The sequence below is a fragment of the Manihot esculenta genome, chromosome 7 (genome assembly GCF_001659605.2).
Source record: "Manihot esculenta cultivar AM560-2 chromosome 7, M.esculenta_v8, whole genome shotgun sequence".
Lineage (NCBI taxonomy): Eukaryota > Viridiplantae > Streptophyta > Magnoliopsida > Malpighiales > Euphorbiaceae > Manihot > Manihot esculenta.
Window position 1 is genome coordinate 2,721,600 of NC_035167.2, and position 22,870 is coordinate 2,744,469.

The window sequence follows — 22,870 nt, forward strand, 5'->3', positions numbered from 1 at the left end:
CTGAGCTCAACTGATCACTATAGGCCTATCGAGTTCATGTGCTGTGCTTCAACTTTTGTAGGCATTCCCCTAAAGAGCCTTAATAACAAGTTGAGTTGTAGTAGGAGAAGACATCAATATGCTTAAGATGACACCCTCTTAATAAATACATAAAAATGAATTACAAAAAATTGACATAACACTTTTGATATTACTATTTTATACTAATTTCTATCTATTTTATTTCTCAAAAATTCTATATTGAAAAAATTATATTTTAGTCCCACAAATTCTAGAATACTAACACGCAGTGGTCCGATTTAAACTGAAATCAGAATCAAACTAGGGATTTTTTTTCCCCTCAAAGTTATTAGGCATTTCATTGATAGAATAAAGTCTAATACAAGCATATCAAGGCCCAAGACCTAAGATCTATATAATCATAAATGTAATATCCTAAAATTCATATTTAGAAATAGTAAAATGATTAGGTATAAGACTATAAGTTAAATTATTTTGAAAGATATTAATTTATTCCGAATTATTTAAGAAAGCCATTCGTATAACTCTAAACCGTTAATAATTGAATTATAAAAAATTTAAATAAAAAATAGATATATCTAAAAATAAAATAAATCGTACGTTGAATAATTTGAAAGATGTGCTTGTTAAAATCTAACGTTCACTTTAATCATTTTATAAAATTTATTTAAATTATTTAATAATTTATAATTAAAAAAAATTATTTAGTTTCGATATATCTAAAAAGAAATTGAAATTTATTTATATGTAAAAATTTACAAGAGTGCATTGAGCATAATTACTTTTAAATTTTGAATTAAATTTTATTTGATTCAAATGATTTATTCTATATAAAGTGAATGAATTTCACATGAAATAACTTAAATTAGACAGTCAAAAACTGCTTAGCAAAAAAGCAAGATATATGAATATCAATTTTGAGTCCCTCTCTCCATAGTTTGCTTTTAATAAAATTTTAAATGCAATATTTAATATAAAAAATAAATTAAATAGAAGAAAATAACATTTTTCTCTGACAATAAAATATAATAACTGTAGCCTCTTCATTCCGCAAGGTTCCCACAATTCCTTCACAAGTAACAATTTAAACCTATTCAACTAAACCCAAAACAAATAGTAAACATGTATATTTCTTTTATCCTTTACTTTTTGTATAGGAATAACAAACAATATTACATAATAGAGAAAAAAAAAAAAAGCAAACAAAAACTTCTGTACCATCTTTGAAGTCTTCAAATAAGTATGCTCTACTCCAGTTTTTATTCTGGGACTCAAAAGGAATAGTATCCAACCTCTTGATTGTTCTACATCCATATGGAATGATCATAACGTCTGGTGGAGTTTCCGCTTCCCATGTTATGTCCATTTGAACTCCAAATATTATGTACATTTGAATTCCCCATATTTTGTACATTAGAATAATATTGATTTGGGAGAATACCACCGACAGGAGCCCTCCCTGTGTCCATCCGTCCAAATGACACAGTTGCTGTTAACAAGTGAGGGTCATGAGGTGGTCTAGAAGGTGGGGGGTAGCCATATGAATTGTGTTGCTGGTGCTGTTGATAGTATTGGTGGTGATGCTGCTGTTGCTGCTGCTGCTGCTGCTGCTGCTGCTGCTGATAGAAATGGTGATTGCTGCTGTGGTTGTTGTTGGTTTGGTGGTAAGAGGTACCGAGATTGTAGAGACTAGGAGAGCTATGTACTCTAGCCATAGAAGGTCTAGTATTGTGATGGTTATTAATCAAATTGGGTTCATGTAGCAAACCATCAACAATAAGAGAAGAACTATGATATTTATCAGGGGAATTGCCTTTTGGAGAAGAACAAGCAGAAAGGTTGGGGCTACTTGCATTGATAGGGGAAGACCTATAACTGGCAAATGTACGAACTGTGTTATTGACTGCATCGATGTAGCGTTGTTCTATTGTGTGAGGGTCTACGGGAGCATTTTGGTTCTCAATTATGACAGGATCAGAAGGGAACAGGAAAACTCGAAGCTTTGCAGTTCCTTCACTTTCAAGGCGGTCATATTCATCAAGCATGTGTTTCATATCCTCATCATTTCTTACAGACACCAAGACATCAAGCTCATCAGGCATCAATTGGTACTTCAGGACCATGTCCCCTTCAAATTCTGAGCGAAGCTTCTTCATTAACTCTGCATATACAAATATCACGCCAATGGGGGAATTTGTCATTACAAGTTACAACCCCATTTTACATGTGCACAAGAACAAAGTCAGCATAACAAATAAAAGTTTCAACTTTTAACAGACACCATTTGACAGAAAGGACTAGCCAAACCCCAGCCAAGCTTTTCCTGTCGCTAAATAGACCAAGTTAGGCGAAACTCTATAATACTACTTACTAAAACTTGACTTCACCATTTGTAGGATCCTTAAACATGGCTCCATGAAATTATTCAGGTCTTAACAATTCAATCACTTCCTATTTCACCACCTTTGTTGAAAAAAATACTGAATTGACAAAAGGTAGGTCCTCCATTAATGTTAACCACCTTACTGGCCCTTTTTTTTTGTTCGTCAGTAGGCATTTGGTACAGGAGGAGGGAATCAAATTTTATTCACCAAACATGCCTTGCCAACCCACATATTTCAATCACAATTGTCATCTTACCTTATTGGCCACCTTCAGTGGGTGGTAGCCACCTTATTAGCCTTACCTCCACATATTTCAATCACAATTGTCATCTTATCATCTTATTTAACTTCTTCTTCTCTTTCCCATCAAGCCTAAATAATCCATCTTTCACTAGTGATCAAAAGTTCAAGCATCCAAATACATATGATCCTAGCCTGAGCCCTTTCTGTTTGGTCCGAACTGTTCACAACAAAGGAAAACTTTTCTTGGTCTACTGGATTGATCATTGATGACTCCTATTGGGAGGTCACAACAGCAATAACATGCAGCAACCTATTAATTTGGCCTTTTTCTTCCCAATATTTGTTTTGCTAAATATGATAGCAAATATAATGAGTGCAACAACCTCGTCTCCAAGACCCATATAATCAATCCCACAAGACTCATCAAGCAACAGCATCAATTTTTGTTTTCTAAATTTTTTGGTAAATGAAATTTATCCCAATATCACAAAATTTCTTCTGAACGAATAAGGGCTATTAGCTATAGCAAGAAAAAAAATGCAAAACAAGCAAGCTCTCTAATTTCTGTTAAAATCTAGGCTTAGGAATTTTTTAAAATGAAATGAATTCAAACAAAAACATATTATCGTATTACAGTTTTTTTATGATTTTAATTTTTTTTTTTTATTTCTTATAAAAAATTTATGATGACTAATTGAGCATTATAATAGAGCTATATGTACAAACTAAGCGCGAAACCTGAGAAGCTAATATCTCTTGGAACCGCAATGACACGCGTATCGCCTCCGACGTACTTAAGGTGGCCATCGGTAGTTCTCGGCAAGATTTTCCCTCCATAGCTACACAAGAACTTCATCCTACTATTCGGCGACGACAACCCCGATGCTGGTCCAACCTCATCAGCACCTCCGCCGCCGCCGGCACCGCCACTGGCGACAGCTTCACTAGCCATTTTTGTCGATTATCTCCAACTCGTCCACCTTCTTCTCCCCCTGCAAAAACCAAACCAAATTAAAAACTCTCCATCTAACAATCAACACTTCATCATTTAAAAACAAAAACAATGACATTAAGACGTACGCATAGAAACTGAAATTGGGATGAAAAAAAGATTAAAATTCAAACAATTAGAAGAAGGAAGACAAAATGGCGAGGAGATTGATATTTGTTGCCTTTTTCTATTTAACGAGTAAATTTTGGGTTGGAAATTTGCGAAAAAATAGATGAAAAAAGGGAATATTATGGTGAAATTCCTAATTATACGCTGAACACAGCCACAGATTTCCTCTTTTTGTTTTTGGATTTAAATTTCGATTTTTACAGTTTGCATTCAGCGCAATTTCTTCGCCACTGAATTTTTTGAATGGATTTGGCGAAATCTTATTCATATATTTCGGTGTTGTTTTCTTCTTTTTTTTTTTTTTTTTTTTTTTTTTTTTTTTCTTTTATAGTTAATAATCATTGGTCTGTGATATTTATCAATATTCTATATGATAAAAAGTGATAATGTTTTATTTTTATGTCCGACACACAATAATTATTTTTATTTTTTAAATATGACTCTAAATTATAGTTATACATAATGTAAATTTATTGTTGATATTAATTAATTTTATTTTATTAACATTAAAATTTATATTTATTTATTTTTCTATTTATTCAAGTTTATAATTAACTTAAAATTGTATAATTTGATTTAGGATGTGATTATATATTTTTGTTTTTTATTTGTAAATGTTATTTTAATATTAAAAAATTATATGTTTATTTTAATTACATTTACATTTATTGGTATTGTATAAATTGACATTAATATAAATTTTACTAACCATATTATATTATATAAATAATAAAGAAAAAATCAACTATGAAATAGTATTTACATGTAATTAAAATAAAGTAAAATATTTTTTAACATTAAAATAATACATATAAAATTAAAAAATATAAAAATATATAATACCATCCAAAAAAATAAATAAAAGTTTTAAGTTAATATAAATATAAATTTTTTAAATAAAAAAATATATATTTATAATCTATTATTAATGCGACATAATAATAATTTAAATTAAACTATGTGCTACTACCATAAGACATAAGACAGGATCATATAACAAAATTTTAATAGATTAATATTCTATCGTACACTTATCAAGTCGCGCCTTATATTGAACATGTCAATATTTCACAGAAAGTTATTATTAGCGGATATAATTTAACAGATCTTCATTGTATCTATAAACACGGAATCTCCCATTTACAAACCAATTTTAAACGCATTTTTAAGAGATTTGATAACTTATCATACATTCTTATGGTACAAAAAATTAATATATACAGAGATTATGTTATATATTCTTACGCATTTATCAATTTACTAATTTGATCGTCAGAGTGGTTATCTATAAATGTCAATCACCTCACTTTCTTTCTTTTTTTTATAATTTGACTAATTACAGTTCAGTTCTATTTTAACTATATCGATTATGAGTATTTTAATAAAATTTTTTTAAAAAAAGTGAAATAATTTTTTTAATATTCATTTTTACTCATCATACCACCTTCTATTGTATAGATCATTGTTATACTTGATTATTTTTTTGCTTAGTAGAAAAATGATAGGACTAATTAAGCCTAGACCAGCAAGACAAAGAACGAAGCATAGGATCTCAAAACACTGAAAATGACCAAATATAAATAATATAGACAAATTAAGTACATATTGCCAATGAAATGAACATTTTCTGTCTTTTAAAGACAAAATAAATAAAGGTAAAACAACAAATTTGATGGGCTCAGTCAAGAAATCTAGTTTGGATTATTATAGCAGCATAAAAATATTATAAAAAAATTATCATGTGTTTTTATAATGATTAATTTGTATTAAAATAATATTTTATAATATTATATAATTAATAAATAATAATAATTTTTAAATATCATTAAATTTTAATATAATTAAATTAATAATTTTAAAATAAAAATAAGTAAAATTATATAATATACTTTTTTTAATTATAAATATATTTTATTTATCTAAAAATTATGATATTTTATTAACCACGAATATCTCATTCACTATTTAACATGAATTAAATTACATTAAAGTAAAAAATAAGCAAAATCATATTATTTTTTTTATATTTTTTTCTTATTTATGGTACTTGTATATATATATAGAAATATATATATATTCAGTTAATAAATAATCTTATGAGATCCATAAAATGTAATTTACTGTGAGTGTGTAAACTTGGCCAGGGATAAAAATGTTCTTTCTCTTTTATCCTTTTTTCTTTTGTCTGTTAGTGATGTCTAATCGCTTATTTTTGTCATTCAAATTCGTACGTATGAACGCGTCAAAACACCCTTTCATGTCAGACGGCTATTTAATTTATTCCGACGTGCGTGCTGTTAAGACTGAAAAATGACTGGACTAGTTATTTTTTCTTGTGCCATATCTCAGAATTGGGTTTTTTATAGGTAGACTCGTGCAGATAGTCAAGTCGATTCGCCTCTCTTCGCAGGGTTGAGTCACGCAATGTTAGACCGGCTTACTTACCAATGACTTGATGGGCTTTGAATCCATAACCTTTTCCAGAGACAGGTCTCGTTTCCTAATGAGTTAAGTCCGATGGTGATCAATAAATAAAAAAATCTTAATTATAATAATTCTTATATATATATTAATTGAATGATTTTAAAATAAATAATAAATATTTTTTTTTAAAAAAATAGAGAACCTACAGTAATTTACCATATAAATATATATGGTACGCTTACTCATATAAGAACTTCTAGTGTCTAAGCACATCTGGATCAGATCCAAATAATTATTTTCGTATGATGTAGTAGCCCAGATTCTGCAGTAATTTCCTTAGGACAGGTCTCTAACTTCAAAAGAAATATAAGTAAAAAACTTTAAGGTTTTATCGATAATACAAATTATTATAATAATTATTAATTATTTTAATAATAGATAATTATTCATAATTATTAATTAAATATTATAAAAAATATTACTCTTTTAATCACTGAATATTAATTAAAATATTAAATACTATTTTTAAAATTATTGCATAACAGAGATTAAGTTTAATTTATAAACTTATATGGAAGAAGTTGAAATAATTCATATTTTGCATTCACAAATTTAACTCAGTATTAAGTAATATTTGAAAACTTTATATTCAAAACTCCAATTCTCCATCAATTTTACCAAAGAAAAAAAAAACTAATATGTATTTTGGAATAATGATTTGAATGTAATTGGGATGAAGATTGGAACTGTACATGCAATAATAATAATAATAATAAATCAAGAGTCAGAAATATAATAGGTAAATTTGCAGAGAGCTTGCCCTTTCTTAATTTAATTCAAAGCATAAAGGAAAAGTCTTCAATAATATAGCACAACCCATCATTAGTATGACAATTTTCTTTTCTTTACTTTTCTTTTCTTTCCTTTTCTCTTTCTTTCTTGAAGAAATAGACAAGAAAAGCTACAACCCAATAAGTTTCTTACAAGCTCTAAGGATTCTTCTTCTGCTATTCTTCTTTATCTTCACAGATCTTGCTGCTGTTTCCATTGAGCCATCATCTTCTTCATCACGTGTTGGTGATGCTAAAGCTGAAGATTGGTCATGGATCCTGCAATATCTCTCAGAAACTGAGGAGGATCTTTTGAAAGAGAAAGCTTTCTTAACAGCAGAAGGAAGTGCATAAGCTGAAGAAACTGATGAGTTCCTCTTCAGCTTACAACTACTAAACATCTCTCCATTGTTTTCGTCTGCATCTTCTGCCTGTAGCCATGCAAGTGAATCCTGCAGGTTCCTGGTGGTGGTGGTGGTGGTGGTTTTAGTTCTAGTGGTGTAGTTCTTGGGATTCTTGAAGCTATGGTGGCTGGTTTCATGGGGTTTTGTTTCTATGTCTGTGTTATTGGGTTTTGGAGAAGTTAAAGGATCTGAAAGGTCCATGGATCTTGATATGGCAGAGCCAATGATTTTGATCTTAGGCACTCCCTTTCATTTTAATAATCTTCTATTTTCTAGGAAAAGAAAAATAAACAAAAGAAAAAGAAATGTGGGGTCATGAAATGTGCATATCTTTACAATTTTTAGGGTTTAGAGATAGAGATTGGAGGGTGATATACATGAAAAGACAAATGAAGGTGGGCTCTCATTGATAAAGGAGTTCGAGATTGATTTCAAGACCAAAAGATCTCAAATCCAAATTCAATTAGACCAAATTGTAAAGAAAAAGATTTCAAATCCGAATTCGATGAGACCAAATTGTAAAGAAAAATAATAAAAGTAAATTTAAATAGGGATGAATATTTGATTGATTCGTTTCGAAATCGAACTGAATTGAATAAATTAAAAATTAAAATTTTAGTATTTATAAAAATCAAATCGAATCAATTTTGATTAGAAATGAAATCAAATTGACTGAATCGGTCAGTTTGATTCAATTTGAATTTTTAATAAATTTTTTATTTTTTATATTTTATTTTTAATATTTTAAATTTTAATTAAAATATTTTAATTTTAATATGATATAATATCTCAATATAATTGAAAATAGTATATTGTTATTAATAATTAGTTCGATTTAATTTTTAAAATTTTTTTTTTGATTAAAATTAAATCAAATTGAAATAACATAAATTTTTAAAATTAAAAATCAAACCAAACCGAAATGAATAAATAAATAAATTATATTTTTAAATTAATTCGTTCGATCTGTTTTTTTTTATTTGAATCCAATACTATTCACCTCTAAATATAGAGGTGATAAACTAATGTCTTGATTGGTTGGAATTAATTTAGTTATAAAACTTAAAATTTTTTTTGTTTGTTTGGTATTTTTTCTTGATTTTTCAAAATTATAAATAACTTATTTATCTAATTTAATTAAATTAAAACAATTTATCAAAAAATAATACATTCAAACCAAATAAAATTTAAATTATTAAAATTTAAAAATTAATTTGAAAATAGTTGAAAATTATTGGTTATTTTGATTTTGGTGCTTAGTGCAGTTAAATTTGTTATTAGTTTTTTTTTTTTTTTTTTTTTAAGTTTATAGAAATGGAACTAATCATCATATTTTCCACCACACAATTTAAAATTTATTTATTTTTTACACCTATTTGTTTGGATTAGTTTCAAATACCCTCTAAATTAAGTTTTTCTGGAAAAGATTAAGGAAATATTAATTTAAAAATATATATATTTGAAGTAGCCTTAATGGTTGTCTTGTTCATGATGGGGATAGGACTATTTGCATAGTTAATGCCCTCCTTGGCATTGTACACAACGAAATTTCTAAGGCAATTGCACTAGGACCATCTCCACAAACAACAGTCCAATCAAACTCATTTGTCCTTTGCTACAGCATACGTGACTTGTGTCTTTAGCAATTTCGACTTTTTTTCTTCTTCTCATTTTACTCACACTTGCATGATTTATTTTAGGGTAAATTATAATTTAGTCCCTCTAATTTAGTGAAATACAACCTCTCGTCCCTCTATTTTAAAAAACCTTCAATTTAATCTTTTACATTTAAAAAAACTGCAAAATAGTCCCTACAGTCAAATTTTCAGTTAATCTTCCGTTTATTTTAATGAAAATGACTAAACTACCTTTAAGTAAAAAAACTCAACCAAATAGTATTCACTCCATCCCAACACAGGAGGAGGAGAAGGAGGAGGGATCCGAAGAAGAAGAAGAAGAAGAAGAAGAAGAAGAGGACGAGGAGGAGGACGGGGAGGAGTACGAGGAGGAGGATGAGGAGAAAAGGAAGAAGAGCATCGGGAGGAGGAGGAGAAAGGATCGGGAAAAGAAGGTGAAGGAGAAGAAGAAAAAGAAGAAGAAGGAGGAGGAGGAGGAGGAGGAAGATGAGGAGAAAAGGAAGAAAAGGATCGGGAAAAGAAGGAGAATGATGAGGAGAAAATGGTAGTTTAATTATTTTTATTAAAATAAATGGAATGTTAACTGAAAATTTGACGGTAGACCAGAGGTACTAAATTGCAGTTTACCCTTTATTTTATAATAAAATAATTTAAATAAATATTACAAAACATGCATGATTTCAGTTTTTTTTAATATGAAAATTTATAAATTAGAAAAAAATTAATTTTTATATTCCAAATATAAAATTTAATATAAAATAAAATAAAATAAATTAAATTCTTATAAAATTTTTAATTAATATGATTCAGTTAATTAAATTGAAGGTTTTTTAAAACAGAGGGACGAAAGGTTGTATTTCACTAAACATGATGTACTAAATTACAGTTTACCCTTTATTTTATAATAAAAGAATTTAAATAAATATTTAAAAAAATTGCATAATTTCAGTTTTTTTTTATATGAAAATTTATAAATTAGAAAAAAAATTAATTTTTATATTCCAAATATAAAATTTAATATAAAATAAAATAAAATAAATTCTTATAAAATTTTTAATTAATATGATTCAGTTAGCTAGTAGGTGATTTATAGCCAATTTTCGTTATCCATTGAATAAAATATTAGATTGTGTTTGGAATAATAGATCTTGAATTGGAATTTGGATATCAAATTTTAAATTTAAAATAAAAATATTTTATTTAACTAATAAAAAACTTTAAATGCAAAATTTAAAATAGACGTTAGTGTTTAATATTTTTTTTAGGTTAAATATGAATTTCAAATAATATTAATAACCATTGTTACGCTTAATTTGCTTTAATGTTTAAATTTACCTTGAATTTGATTGGAATGCAAATTCACAATTTCTTATGAAATAAAAAAATAATGTTTTTTACACCCACAGATTTACGAGATGGCTTTTAAAATTAAATAAATATAAATAAATATGTATTTCATTTATAAAATTAAATAGATAAAAAAATTTATAAATAAATTTGTATTTCAAATCCATGTATAATTGATTTGTAAAATGAAATAGAAATAAATAAATTTATAAATAAATGTGTATATTGTTTATAAAATTAAAATTAATGTAAATTAAATGAATATGAATAGAATCATATATATTTATTTATAAAATTAAATGAATATAAAGCTGTATTTTCATAAAAAGAAATAAAATCCTATTTTTTAGGTTATTTTTTCTTTTTTATATTTTTTAAATAAATTTTTAAAAATAATATTTACCACAATTCAAATTTTATTATTTTATCTTAACTTTTATAACAGTATTCATATTCTCCGTTGAGTTTAGTCTTTTTTGGCGTTCACAGCGGAGATAATGGCAGTGCTAGGCAGTCTCCTGGTGCTTCCGACCGGGCTGTGCTGGCCTTGTGGACTGTGGATTGTGATTTCGAGATGGGCATTGCTGGATTGGTTGGCTTTGTTGTTGAATTAATTTTCTTTGGGTTTGTGAGTTGTGATTTGGTTTTATGGGTTGGATTAGCTCTCGTTAAGTTTATTTTCTCCTTTGGCCATTAGGTTTTTAAATGCAATTTTGCATGGGAAGAAAAATAATTTAAGAACAAATTAAAATAAAAAATAAAATTTCTTATTTTTGTCTCTCCAAATTTAAACTTCTTGCAAAAAAAATATATATATATATATTTTCAAAGAAAAAACATCCACTTTTCTTGAACCGAGTGCCCAGGACACCACACCATAAAATCTTTCAAATTTGCCTTTTATCAAACATCCAGCTACCTTAAAACTGCGGACTTCGCACCTAGGATTGGGCTGACGACCACAGCAAATAAGCTAATCCCATTCTTCCATGGCGGCCCAGGCACCTTGTTTTGATTTATTTCTACCATTTTCTTAATTTTCTTTTGCATTTACCCGGCATTTATTCCTACTTATAATGGATACTCGTCACTGACTCATCACTGCTACTTTCTCGGGGTTTTGTCCATAAAAAGCCTTAAACCCTACCTTAACTTAATACCCATGTCCCTTTTCCTCTTCTTTTCCTTCTCTTCCTCCGGATTCTAGCTCCAGACGTGAAAATTTTTTGAATTTCAGGGAGTATTTTGGGGGAAGAATAGAGCTATGTCTTGTGTTACTTTAAACCTGGTACCTTCTATCAATCTCAATGGCAGAAACGCCAGTGTCAACTCTGCTCGATTATCAAACAGTCTCTCTTGCGTGTTTGGCAACTCTTCTTCTTCGTCTTTCTCCTTTCTGGGATACTTGAGTTCTAGTGATAGCAAAAATCGCTGTGATTCCCGCCGCGTAATCAAGGGCTGTAGGTCGTTTTCCTCTGTGTTCAAGTGTGTTTCCCAGAAATCAGAACCGTCAGTTTCGATTAATGCCCGTGGCAACGGTGCTTCTGGTAAGAACTGGGGTTTTACTCTTTGGTACCTTTAATTCTTCGCACTTTTTTTGGAAAAATTGATTCTTTTTACCTAAATTGACGTTAACTATGATAATGTTTGAAGATTTTGGGTTGTTCTATTTGGGCCTTGAGCTTTTTGTTTGCGAGAGAAGAGAGCAATTTCGGTGCAGAGTGTTAATTTCATGTGGAAGTAAATGCTTAGAGTAGAAGTTTTGGCACTCTGAGGACTCTGAGGTCCTTTGAATAATTTTAAATTCAGTGATTGTATTGCTATTTCTCTTTTATGTTGAAGTAATTTTCTTTTGTCCTGGCAATGGACCATTGCACGAGGATGCCGGCATTGTTAGAGTTGGGAAGGGTCATTTGTTTTCATAGACTACTGTTGGATTGAAGTGGCTGTGATGATTCAATCCTATGCTTGTGTATCCTTATTTATCTTCTAATGTTGCAGAAGAGAGGGTGGTTGTGTTAGTTATTGGTGGTGGAGGAAGAGAACATGCACTTTGCTATGCCTTGCAACGATCACCATCCTGTGATGCTGTTTTCTGTGCTCCTGGCAATGCGGGTATTTCCAATTCAGGGAATGCTACTTGTATTCCAGACCTTGACATCTCTGATAGCTCAGCTGTTATCTCTTTCTGCCGCCAATGGAATGTGGGATTGGTTGTTGTTGGACCAGAGGCACCTCTAGTTGCTGGCCTTGCAAATGATCTAGGGAAGGCTGGAATCCTTACTTTTGGCCCATCTGCAGAGGCTTCAGCTTTGGAAGGTTCAAAGAACTTTATGAAGAGCTTGTGTGACAAATATGGAATTCCAACTGCAAAGGTTTTTCCCCTCTACTTTTAAGTTTGATAACCATATGGTGAAGAACAAAGAAGCCCTTTTCTTTTGCTGAATTTGATCAGTTGTTCTTTGTACTGAAATCCTCTTTTTGATGTTCTATCCTTTTGTTGCAGTACCAAACATTTACAGATCCATCTGCTGCAAAGCAATATATTCAGAACCAGGGAGCTCCTATAGTTATCAAAGCAGATGGATTGGCTGCTGGGAAAGGGGTTATTGTTGCAATGACACTGGAGGAGGCATATGAAGCTGTGGATTCAATGCTTGTGAAAGGTGCTTTTGGTTCTGCTGGTTGCCGTGTCATCGCCGAGGAATATCTTGAAGGAGAAGAAGCATCTTTCTTTGCACTGGTGGATGGAGAGACCGCCATTCCTTTGGAATCTGCTCAGGACCATAAGCGGGTTGGGGATGGTGATGTGGGACCTAATACTGGTGGTATGGGGGCATACTCCCCTGCACCAGTGTTAACAAAAGAACTTCAGTCTTTGGTTATGGAAAGTATAATTCTGCCAACAGTGAAAGGAATGGCAGCAGAGGGTTGCAAGTTTGTTGGAGTTTTGTATGCTGGGTTAATGATTGAGAAGAAGTCTGGCTTGCCTAAGCTAATTGAATACAATGTACGGTTCGGAGATCCGGAGTGCCAGGTCAGTTACAAACCTATAATATTTATTACATATACAAGCTAGGCTTGAATTTGGGGCCCCTTGTATAACATAAATCAGTCTTTTGAAAATTGATACCATAAATAGATAGTTCTTTGATGCTTGCTAATATCTGGTGTTGTTTTTTTGTGGGTCAGTGAATAATTTCTAATTATCTTCTTCGAAATTAGTCAGTGACTAAATCTGTTTGAAGTAGAGAGACCCTGCTTCCTCTTTGTGTATAAGTGAATAAACAGCGATGAGCAAAGGCATGATGCTTGTTCTCGTCTTCCTAACCATTCAGCAGTTGTTTTCATGTTCCTGTTTCTAATAGTGGTCTATAGCAGCCAGCTTTGTTGCTTGGTCTTCAAGTGCCATCTTTCTTACACTTATGGGCTTTAAGCATTTGATTTGTGTGATTGTGTCACTGCTACATGGTTATTTTAGCCACATTTATGCAGGAGGGATCAAAACTAGAAATTTGGTTTGATTCATCTTAATGTGCAGGTACTAATGGTTCGGTTAGAATCTGATCTGGCACAAGTTTTGCTCGCGGCATGCAGAGGAGAGTTAAGAGGAGTATCACTGAATTGGTCTCCAGGGTCTGCCATGGTGGTGGTAATGGCAAGTAAAGGCTACCCCGGATCCTACGAGAAGGGGACTGTGATTAAAAACCTTGAAGAGGCCGAAAACGTTGCCCCAACAGTTCAGATATTTCACGCTGGAACTGCTCTGGATGCAGATGGCAACTTCATTGCTACTGGGGGCCGCGTGCTTGGAGTTACAGCCAAGGGAAGTGATCTTCAAGAGGCAAGGGATAGAGCCTATCAAGCAGTTGAGGAAATCAACTGGCCGGGAGGATTCTACCGGCGAGACATTGGGTGGCGAGCACTTCCCCAGAAGCAGTTTGCTGCCAGAAAATAAATTAACAGTGAGCTAATGGATGTTTTTGCCCATTGGAAAAATATGGACGCATATAGATATTCTGGGGAAGAGAAGTGGTGACCCATCAAAGAGATTACACTACAGAAATCTTTTGTTTTCCATTGAACTGATAAAACGGTTGGTTGGTTGCCGTTTTTATTTTCTTTTAACATTAAATAATAATAAAATAAAATAAAAAAGTGAGATTTACCATGTCAGTTTCTATATTATTAAAAATTTATTAACAACGAAATAATTTTCTGTTTTTTTTTCTTAAAAATAAATAAAAATAAAAAAAATTATTTTTAAAATTTGATTTTTTTCTCAATAATCTTTTTTTTTTCAACAATTCAATTTGTTATTTTTTTTTCTCGTGAACTCATTTTTAAACTTAATTTTTTTTTTAATTTTTTCTTCTTTCTTAAGAATTTAATTTATTAAATTTAATTTTTTAATTTTTTTTCTTAATAATTTAAATTTTTAAAATTTATTTTTTTTCTCAATAATTTAATTTTTAAATTTTAATTTTTTATTAAAAAAATTAAAGAAAGAATAATTTAATTTTTTAAATATATTTTTAATGAAAAAATAAATAAAATTAAATAAAAAGACTATTTTATTAATAAAAAAATAAAAATATTAAATTAATTTATTAATAATATTAATATTTAAAAATTAAATAGTAAATCTTATAATAAAAAGTATTATTTCACATACTTCCATCCGATCGGATGGGTATGGATATGGATATGTCTTATGCTTCGAAATTATTTTGAAAAATATTTTATATGTAAATTATTTATTTAGAAAATATATATTTTTTAATTTATGTGCGAAAAGCTTTAGTGGTATTAATTGAATTTTTAAAATTTAAAAAATAATTTATTTTGTTAAGAGATGATTTTAAAAAAAATATATAAATTTTATTTAATTAGAAAAATATTTGTTATTGATATTTTTTTAGTGTAAAAATGGATGTATTAATGTTAAACTGTAATTTATTTTAATATTAATGCTCAAAATAAATGAAAATATAAAATAAAATACACAATCGAAGTGTTAATAATCCCGAAGACACAGTTTAGCTTTAGCTACTTGGCGAGTGAGCTCCATCTTTCCACCACACATCTCCTCCTCTCTCCAAGCCTAGGGTTTCTGTTCCTTCCTCAAACCCTCTGCCCTCGAATTGATTTTGCTTTCACCTTCCTCTTTAAGATGACCTCCATGGCTGCGCAAGTCCACATCCTCGCCGCAACTGGGTTCTGTGCTCCTTCCTCTACAAAACCCACCAATTTCTTCCCAAGAACATTCTTCCTTGGCCATGGATTCATCAGAACGACGCTGCACAACCTCACAATTTCACCTTCAAGGTTCGATGTTTCACCCCACGCAAAAGCTAATCCAACTGGGGAGCAGAAATGGACCCATGAAGGCTCCGTGACTGAATCTTTACCCAACGGTATGTTTCGAGTACGCTTAGATAATGAAGATGTGATCATTGGGTATATTTCAGGCAAGATAAGGAAGAATTTTGTACGTATACTTCCCGGAGATAGGGTTAAGGTTGAGGTCAGTCGTTATGATTCATCTAGAGGCCGTATTGTTTATAGAATGCGTAACAGAGATACTGGCAATGATTGATTTGTCGAATTTTGCCTGTAATTTTCATGCAATTTGTGGAAAATGTGAAATCAATTTCTATAATTTACATCTTTCTTGAGGCTATCTTATCAATTTTTATTATTCTTAATGCTTGTTTGGAAGATTTTTGTGCCTTTGATTGTGAGGAGTGCTGAAGCTGAGTATCAATCTTGGTAGGGTAACTTGCTAACTTATACTTGAATAGACTGCAGACATGCTTTGGGGGAAACAGACTGTTAATCTAGACAAGTACTTTACAATAAGATACCTGTGAGACCATATATTTACCAATTGTTGTAGTTGCTTATTCTGAAACTCGGGTTGCTGGTGGCTTGATCACTTTCAGCTTCTTTTGTTGCTTTCCTGTCTTCCATAGGAACTTTATGGCATAGAAGACACCAATTGCCAGTTTCTTAGAAAGCCAAAACATAACTTTGAGGACAACAAATATGACAACCATCGTTAGGAATAAAACCCAAAATACCACATAGTATAAAAGAATTGCATTGTTAAACCTTTCCTGTTTTGACCCACCACCACCCAAGCTGATCAAGATTACATAAGTAGCAGCTATGAAAACTACTGTGATGGACATAGCTACAAGTAAAATCCACATAGAAATCTTGTTTCTGAGAGGAAGTACGGTGAGCAGAAAGATTATGCTGAGAGATGCAGAGAAAGAGACAGTGTTGCAGATGATAAATTCTTGGCTGTTATATTTATTGATACAAGTTATTGCTAAGTTTCTTGCCTCGATTATCCTCTTATTTGCGAGCGCATCCTTTATCATTCCAACTCTGCATACTGTTTCCTGGAAATCATCTTTCCATAGTTCACTTGGTGGGTTTATTACAGCTTGGAAAGCCATGGATGCAATAACAGTAGCCACTATCATTAAGTTGCCGCGAGTCTTTTCCAACCAATTACCTTGGTAATCTAGGTACTTGTTCCTCTTTTTAACGATGGGTTTTGGTGGTGCTTGTGGTGGATCTGTTTGTCCTCCTCTTGGTTCACTTTCTGCAATTTCATCTTGAATTGGGATGGTTCTGAAATCTGATGGATGGTCTGCCTCCATGATTGGTCTCTCTCAGGACTTCGTTAAAGATAAAGATATGCGTATGTATACATATTGTGTTGGTGGAGGGCTTGCATTGCACCAGTAAGGTATGTCTCATATGAGCATTCCAGATTTGTTAAATAACTCAGCTTAGTGTTGACCTTGCTTCTGTTAAAATACCTTGAAGGTTCAGAACAAGGTTACACTAACTTCTTAGCAATTTCCCTTGATAGAAAACTAGGAAGAATTATAAATAATTTGACCAGATCAGTAGATACTTTTAGAGGCAACCCATTGACCATTAATAAAGATAGGAAGCATGTTGCTCTCTGCCGATGGCTGTCATCCATGCTTTGTAAGCGATCATTCAAAGGGTTGATGAAACTCTAAATTATTCTTTTCCCATTGATCAATTCAGATCGTAATGCTTCTTGCGGCTGTGATCATTACACTGATGTTGTCTATGATGGCCATCAGATAATGGTTTTGAAAGGAGAGAACTACCAACAACATTCATTTTCGATGGCGATTATTTAATGCTCTCTCCATATTCAATAACAATTAACTAACAATTAATGATTAATTAAGGAGAAAAGAAAATAATTAACAAAATAAATAGGTAAAAGATCCCTTTAAACCTTTATAAAGTACTCCTTTAAACTTTTATAAAATAGTTAAGTGTTTATTTAAGCCCTGGTCAAATTTTTCTGTCCATTAACGCCCTTCACAATTTCAAAACTGTATTTTTTAGTCTAAAATTAATGGTGTTACATTTCCATTAACTGGTGAAGAAAATTCCCACTGAAATAGTATCTGTAAATCACCTATCCTTCTCATCCTTTCCTCTTTTCCTTCATTCATCTCCCCCTATTGATTAATGCTTTGGTTGCCTCTCCTTCCATTGCTCTTCTTTTCTCTCTGTCTTTGAAAGTTGAGCTTGTTGAGTCAAAAACTTCCGCAAGTAAATTCAGTCTTCCTGAAAATTCCATTGCAAAATCCCCACAACTTTTGCAGCTACTATATGTTGATTTCATTGTCATTCCTTTTGGCTCCATACCTCTCAAAACTCTCAAGAATACGGTTCTTTCATCTGGGTGTTATGATTTGGATAAAGTCTACATTGAGCATAAACTATTAAGGTTTCCTCAACGTTGTTTATGATTTGTCATTGAGATTTTGTAATGAATGGTTATGGAGTTATTGATTTGCAAGATGATGCTCATGGACTTGGTGAAACTAAGTAGCCTAGGGGAAAGTTCGTCTCTGGAGGACCCGCTGAAAATGGATCTTTGTGTTTTGATAATTTTAAATAGCGGCAGTGACGATTGTGATGCATGTCAGAAGAGGAGGTCCTCCTAACTAGTGAATTAAGGCTCAAGAATTGTAGCCTATTGGACACCATGGGAGACCCAACATCAAGAATATGAAGATTGCGCTTGTGATCTAGTTCTTGAAAAAGAATTGGGTAATTGATTCAAAAATCCCGTGTTTGCATTTTAGTTTAAATCTTTTAATTCTAGTTTAATTAATTAATTTTTGTATTTTAATATAATTTTAGTTAAAATTTTAAATTTTAATAATTTATGTGCCATTTAAATAATTTATATATTATTATTAATTTTTTTATATAAATTAATTATCAGCGAACATTTACATTATTTTATATTTTAATTTAATATTTTAATTCAAATAAACGTTATTTTGTATTTTAATTCAAATAAACGTTATTTTGTATTTTAATTTAAACGTCTAAATTTTATTTAATTTTTAAAAATCAAAATATAATGGTTGAGATAAAATATTAAATATAATGTTTTATTATTTTTTAAATATAAATTAATTCTATATGAAAATAATATTAACTCATATTTAATTATAAATAAATGATATATTTAATTTTAAAGATAATAGTAATCTAAATAGATTTTATTTTGTATGTTTATAATAATATATTATTTTAAATTATTTTATATATATTATTATTTTAAATTAAATAATGTCTACTACGAAATATTTATAATTATTATTATAAAATAAAATTTATTACGATAATTATATATGATGATCTGAGATCCAATAGAATAGGGTTTTACAAGGGTTTTGGTATATAGAAAAAATAGACTCTCCCTTTCTGGGGAGGGGATTCCCCTTTTATCAATTTCGCTATGCTTGCTGGTGACGTGTAAAGGCCTCTCCATGATTGGGACACGCGTCTCTGACATACAGATTCGGGCGTACGAGGGTATCAGCCGCCTGCTCCATGCGTAACGACCTCTGATTTTTCTCGTGCGTACGCTCGAGCGGATCTGCTAAGTTGTCTGAATATGGCTCTGGAAACTGGGCTGGGCTGAGAGTCGGGCCGGACGCTGAACCTGAGAGGAGAGGGCCTGTTGGTCGCGGACTGAGCCGATCCGAATGAAGAAGCTTGGTTAAGCCCGGCCTTGCAGGTTGAATGAGCCAAGCTTGTTGTGCATATCAGGTGTGTGGGCCTCTACGTTATGGGCCTTTGGCTGTGGTCAAGCCCCTGATCTGGGGTGAAGAAATCCAGCGGTCATCAATTGCCCCTTCACCTTCTCGGTAGTTATTGCTCCTACTGCCGAGGGGGTGAATATCAAGAACTATTATGACCGCGCCTATTTGTGTTCAGGTGCCTTAATAACATCCTTTCATCTTTCTGTCATTGTACCGTTTCCGAATCCTATCTGCTCTTTCCCCTTTCTGGCTTTTCTCCATTCTTCGCGTTCTTTGCTGTCTTTGCTTTTCTGTCATCATTATCTGGACATGTCCTTTCTTTCCTTTTCCATGACTATCTTTTAAAATCCTGACGCCATTAGCTTAGAGTCTAGCATAGCTCTGCCCCGTGCTAAGGTTTCAGACTCTGGGTATATATCAACGCTAACTTTTCTTCATTCTCAAATCCTCTGTTGGAACAAGAGGTTCTTCCTTTCCGTTTCTCCGTCTGCTTCTTTCCTCTAGCAAGATTGTTCTGTTTTATCTGCAAAGGATCCATTTGACGCTTTCTTCAAACGGAATGAGGTGAGCTTGAGTTTGTATTGCTTTGTTGCCCCAGGGGTTTGTTTCAGTCTTGCTTTTATCATCTTGATGGAGAATTGTTTCTGACTTGTCTTTGTTTTGAAACTTTTTGCAGTACCTGAGATAAGAATGGGTCAGTTCAAAATTCTTGCAAATTTGATGTTACCTCTAAGGAGTCCGGATGGTGCTTTGGAGATCCTTCGGGTAGGGCGGCCGATGGATGGGGCTATTCGGCAAACTGCTGAGACTGTTTTACCCGGGTCGTCTGGCTGGCCTCCTCCTCTGTTTGTTGTCCGGGCCTCAAAGAGGTTCTGGGCTGTTGGGGAGTTTGCTCTAACTTTGCCTTCCCTCAAGAGGGAGAAAGAAATTTCTCTGGTGCCCCTGTTATCTTCTTTTGATATAAATGGAAGTGGCAAGAAAGATTAGCTTATTGCTCCCATCGATGTGAAGTACCAGTATTATGCGAGACTGAGATCTGCTGCGCTCAGTCAAGCTTCTGGCGATGCCTACGAATGTATGCTCTGTGATCTCTTCGGAGCCGTAACTCGAAGACTTATGTTTTTCATGTGTGGTGCACGGTCGGCATATAATATCCGAGCTTGTCCGAATGTACCGTGCATCACACTTGGGTAACCGAACGTTTGCCCAGGGGAACAGTGAGAAATGCTTATGGGAATCAACTTGTTCAGTTCCCCTATAATAACGAGACAGAGCTCAGCCGACCTGTAGAGCTCGCTTTCCGTATTAGGATAATCCCCGGAATTAAGACTAAGATAGTAGAGCAGATGTCAGTGATGTAAACGTAGATGATGGTGTATGTGGTTATGTAAGTCTTTTAAGGATAGTCTTTCATCCTGTAGTGTAGGCCTTTGTAATGTGCTGTAATGTACTTTTCTTTTAATGAAGTTCTTGTTTTTTACTCATACTTGTTCTTTCTCTGTCCTGGACGGGGTACTGATACTGCTTTTCTTCGTAGCTTTAGCCAACTAAATTTTGTTTCGTTTTCTCCGAGCTGAACTGACCATATTTCGTGAACTCTTGCCTTTAGTCGATGAGCCGAGCTCTGGGCCTACTTAACCAACTGGACGGTCGTTTTACTTTTCCGAGCTTGACTAACCGACCTGTGAGCTCGGTCTTTAATCCTTGATGGGTTGAGCTTTGAGCCACCTTTAGCGGACCGAACTCGCAGGTTATTTTTTCCGAGCTGGACTAATCCGACCTGTGAGCTCGGTCTTTAACCTCTGATCTCTGAACTCTCATCCGACCTGTGAGCTCGGTCTTTAACCTCTGATTTCTGAGCTCTCAGCTCTGTATAGTTCCGAGGTGCCCTTATCGCCTCTTTCCGATCTCGCAGCCTTTATCATGCTCCCATTTACTTGTACTTTTGAGTCTTTTCATGACTTGCCCCTCTGTTTCCTTAGCATTTACCATGGAGGTGGCGGAGTGGTGAATTTTGCAGGTTGAGTTGTTCCTGCGGGCTAAGTTGGGCTTGTAGGTGGTGAACGGGCCTTTGGTTGATGGGCTGTAATCACGGATCTGGCCTTTGACGGATGTGGAGAAGCCCAGCAATCATCTTTTTGCCCCTTTACCTTCTCACCGGTTATTTATCTAACCGTTGAGAGGGTAAACTTTGAGAGTAATTAATGATCGCGCCGCTCCAAGACAAAACTGTTCAGATCCACGTTCCGTCTCATTATTGCCTTTCATCTCGAATTCCTTCTGTCTTCTAAAGAAACTAGCTCTTTTCTGCTCTCTGTCTTCCTGCAACTCCTTCTGCATTTTTCACCCCATTGTGTTCTTAGGTACGCTTCCTTGTTCTTCCATGGCCAATTCAAGGCTTCCTGATGTTGGTAATCTTGAGTCGCATATTACACCCTTCAACATAACTAAGTATATTTCCCAGAGACTTTTAGATGCTCCGTTGTATTTCATTCGAGCACCTCTTTCAAATGAAAAAATAGTCCTTCCTTTCCCTCCCCCTCCGGGTTTGGTAGATCCCCAAGAGGGTCGTCGCATAGTATTTTTCTTGAAGCAGAGAGAATTCGGTCTACCGTTTCCTTTTACCCCTTTCTTTATTGAGGTCTTTGACTACTTCGGGGTAACTCCTCGGATGTTATCCCCAAACTCCATTTTGTTCATGTCCTGTTTTGAGTCTATCTGCTTGAGTTGGGGTTTCACACCCACGGCCTGTCTGTTTGTCACTTTTTTCCGTCTGGTTAGGGCGGCCCAAAAGTTCTATTATTTTTCCCCCCGTACTGGGTTATCTCTTTTCACGGGATACAAGGACTCCATAAAGGGGTGGGTGGAGAACTTTCTTGTGGTGGAGTTAAAATTAGGGTCCGCCCGAACGTGGGAGGTGGATCTAAGTTGGGGGGAGATCTTTTCGGGTTGCAACGATCTGCCCCAATTGAGTCTTATTGAGCAGGTCGGGCTGCTTCGACTGACTTCCGTTGATAGGAAGTATGACGTCGAGAAGTGTATGTTCGCGTCCAATCTTAGGGATATCCGGGACACGGGTATAATGCCTTGTCCGACTATTCTGTTTCTTCTTTGCTCATAATATCAAGAAGTATGTTGATTCTTTATAATTTCATTTCTTTTGCAGCTTCTGAGGTAAAAATGGATGACATCAAGTTCCCCAAGAACTTTGTCTTGTCTCGGGATAATATGCATGCCATTTTGACGCCTTTGGGGATGGGCGTTCAGTGACTGAGATTGCCGCGGAGATGGTTCAAGCTGCTTCTTCCAAGAAGGTTAGCCGACCTCCCGCC

General features: G+C 33.0%; 4 protein-coding genes across 5 annotated transcripts; 2 read left to right on the top strand and 2 right to left on the bottom strand.

Annotated features, from left to right (window-relative positions):
* Positions 1-1,013: 1,013 nt before the first annotated feature.
* On the bottom strand, positions 1,014-4,074 carry LOC110619700 (GATA zinc finger domain-containing protein 10). Of its 2 annotated transcripts, XM_043958550.1 has the most exons (3): positions 3,729-4,073; positions 3,387-3,640; positions 1,014-2,182 (listed from the first exon to the last, which is right to left on the bottom strand). In XM_043958550.1, exons 2-3 carry the CDS (start codon positions 3,598-3,600, stop codon positions 1,326-1,328), a joined length of 1,071 nt encoding a protein of 356 aa, XP_043814485.1. In that variant the 5' UTR covers positions 3,601-3,640; positions 3,729-4,073; the 3' UTR covers positions 1,014-1,325. The 2 variants fall into 2 exon arrangements, with proteins under 2 accessions (XP_043814485.1, XP_021618935.1); XM_021763243.2 differs by having other exon boundaries at positions 3,387-4,074.
* Positions 4,075-11,282: 7,208 nt separating this feature from the next.
* On the top strand, positions 11,283-14,583 carry LOC110619477 (phosphoribosylamine--glycine ligase). The gene is made up of 4 exons (XM_021762955.2): positions 11,283-11,957; positions 12,412-12,785; positions 12,917-13,447; positions 13,952-14,583. Exons 1-4 carry the CDS (start codon positions 11,675-11,677, stop codon positions 14,366-14,368), a joined length of 1,605 nt encoding a protein of 534 aa, XP_021618647.1. The 5' UTR covers positions 11,283-11,674; the 3' UTR covers positions 14,369-14,583.
* An 838-nt stretch (positions 14,584-15,421) lies between these two features.
* Positions 15,422-16,093, top strand: LOC110618604 (translation initiation factor IF-1, chloroplastic). Its single transcript, XM_021761776.2, has one exon. The coding sequence runs from the start codon at positions 15,584-15,586 to the stop codon at positions 16,007-16,009; it is 426 nt and encodes a 141-aa protein (XP_021617468.1). The 5' UTR covers positions 15,422-15,583; the 3' UTR covers positions 16,010-16,093.
* A 220-nt stretch (positions 16,094-16,313) lies between these two features.
* On the bottom strand, positions 16,314-17,084 carry LOC110619579. The gene has a single exon (XM_021763093.1). The coding sequence runs from the start codon at positions 17,082-17,084 to the stop codon at positions 16,314-16,316; it is 771 nt and encodes a 256-aa protein (XP_021618785.1).
* Between the last annotated feature and the right edge of the window lie 5,786 nt (positions 17,085-22,870).

Bases quoted from the DNA above. Each gene is read 5' to 3' on its own strand.
- LOC110619579 (XM_021763093.1), bottom strand. From the start codon at position 17,084: ATGGAGGCAGACCATCCATCAGATTTCAGAACCATCCCAATTCAAGAT.
- LOC110619477 (XM_021762955.2), top strand. From the start codon at position 11,675: ATGTCTTGTGTTACTTTAAACCTGGTACCTTCTATCAATCTCAATGGC. The intron at 11,958-12,411 runs GTAAGAACTGGG...CTAATGTTGCAG, and splicing joins CCGTGGCAACGGTGCTTCTG to AAGAGAGGGTGGTTGTGTTA. The intron at 13,448-13,951 runs GTCAGTTACAAA...CTTAATGTGCAG, and splicing joins TCGGAGATCCGGAGTGCCAG to GTACTAATGGTTCGGTTAGA.
- LOC110618604 (XM_021761776.2), top strand. From the start codon at position 15,584: ATGACCTCCATGGCTGCGCAAGTCCACATCCTCGCCGCAACTGGGTTC.
- LOC110619700 (XM_021763243.2), bottom strand. From the start codon at position 3,600: ATGGCTAGTGAAGCTGTCGCCAGTGGCGGTGCCGGCGGCGGCGGAGGT. The intron at 2,183-3,386 runs GTTTCGCGCTTA...TTGTATATGCAG, and splicing joins AAGAGATATTAGCTTCTCAG to AGTTAATGAAGAAGCTTCGC.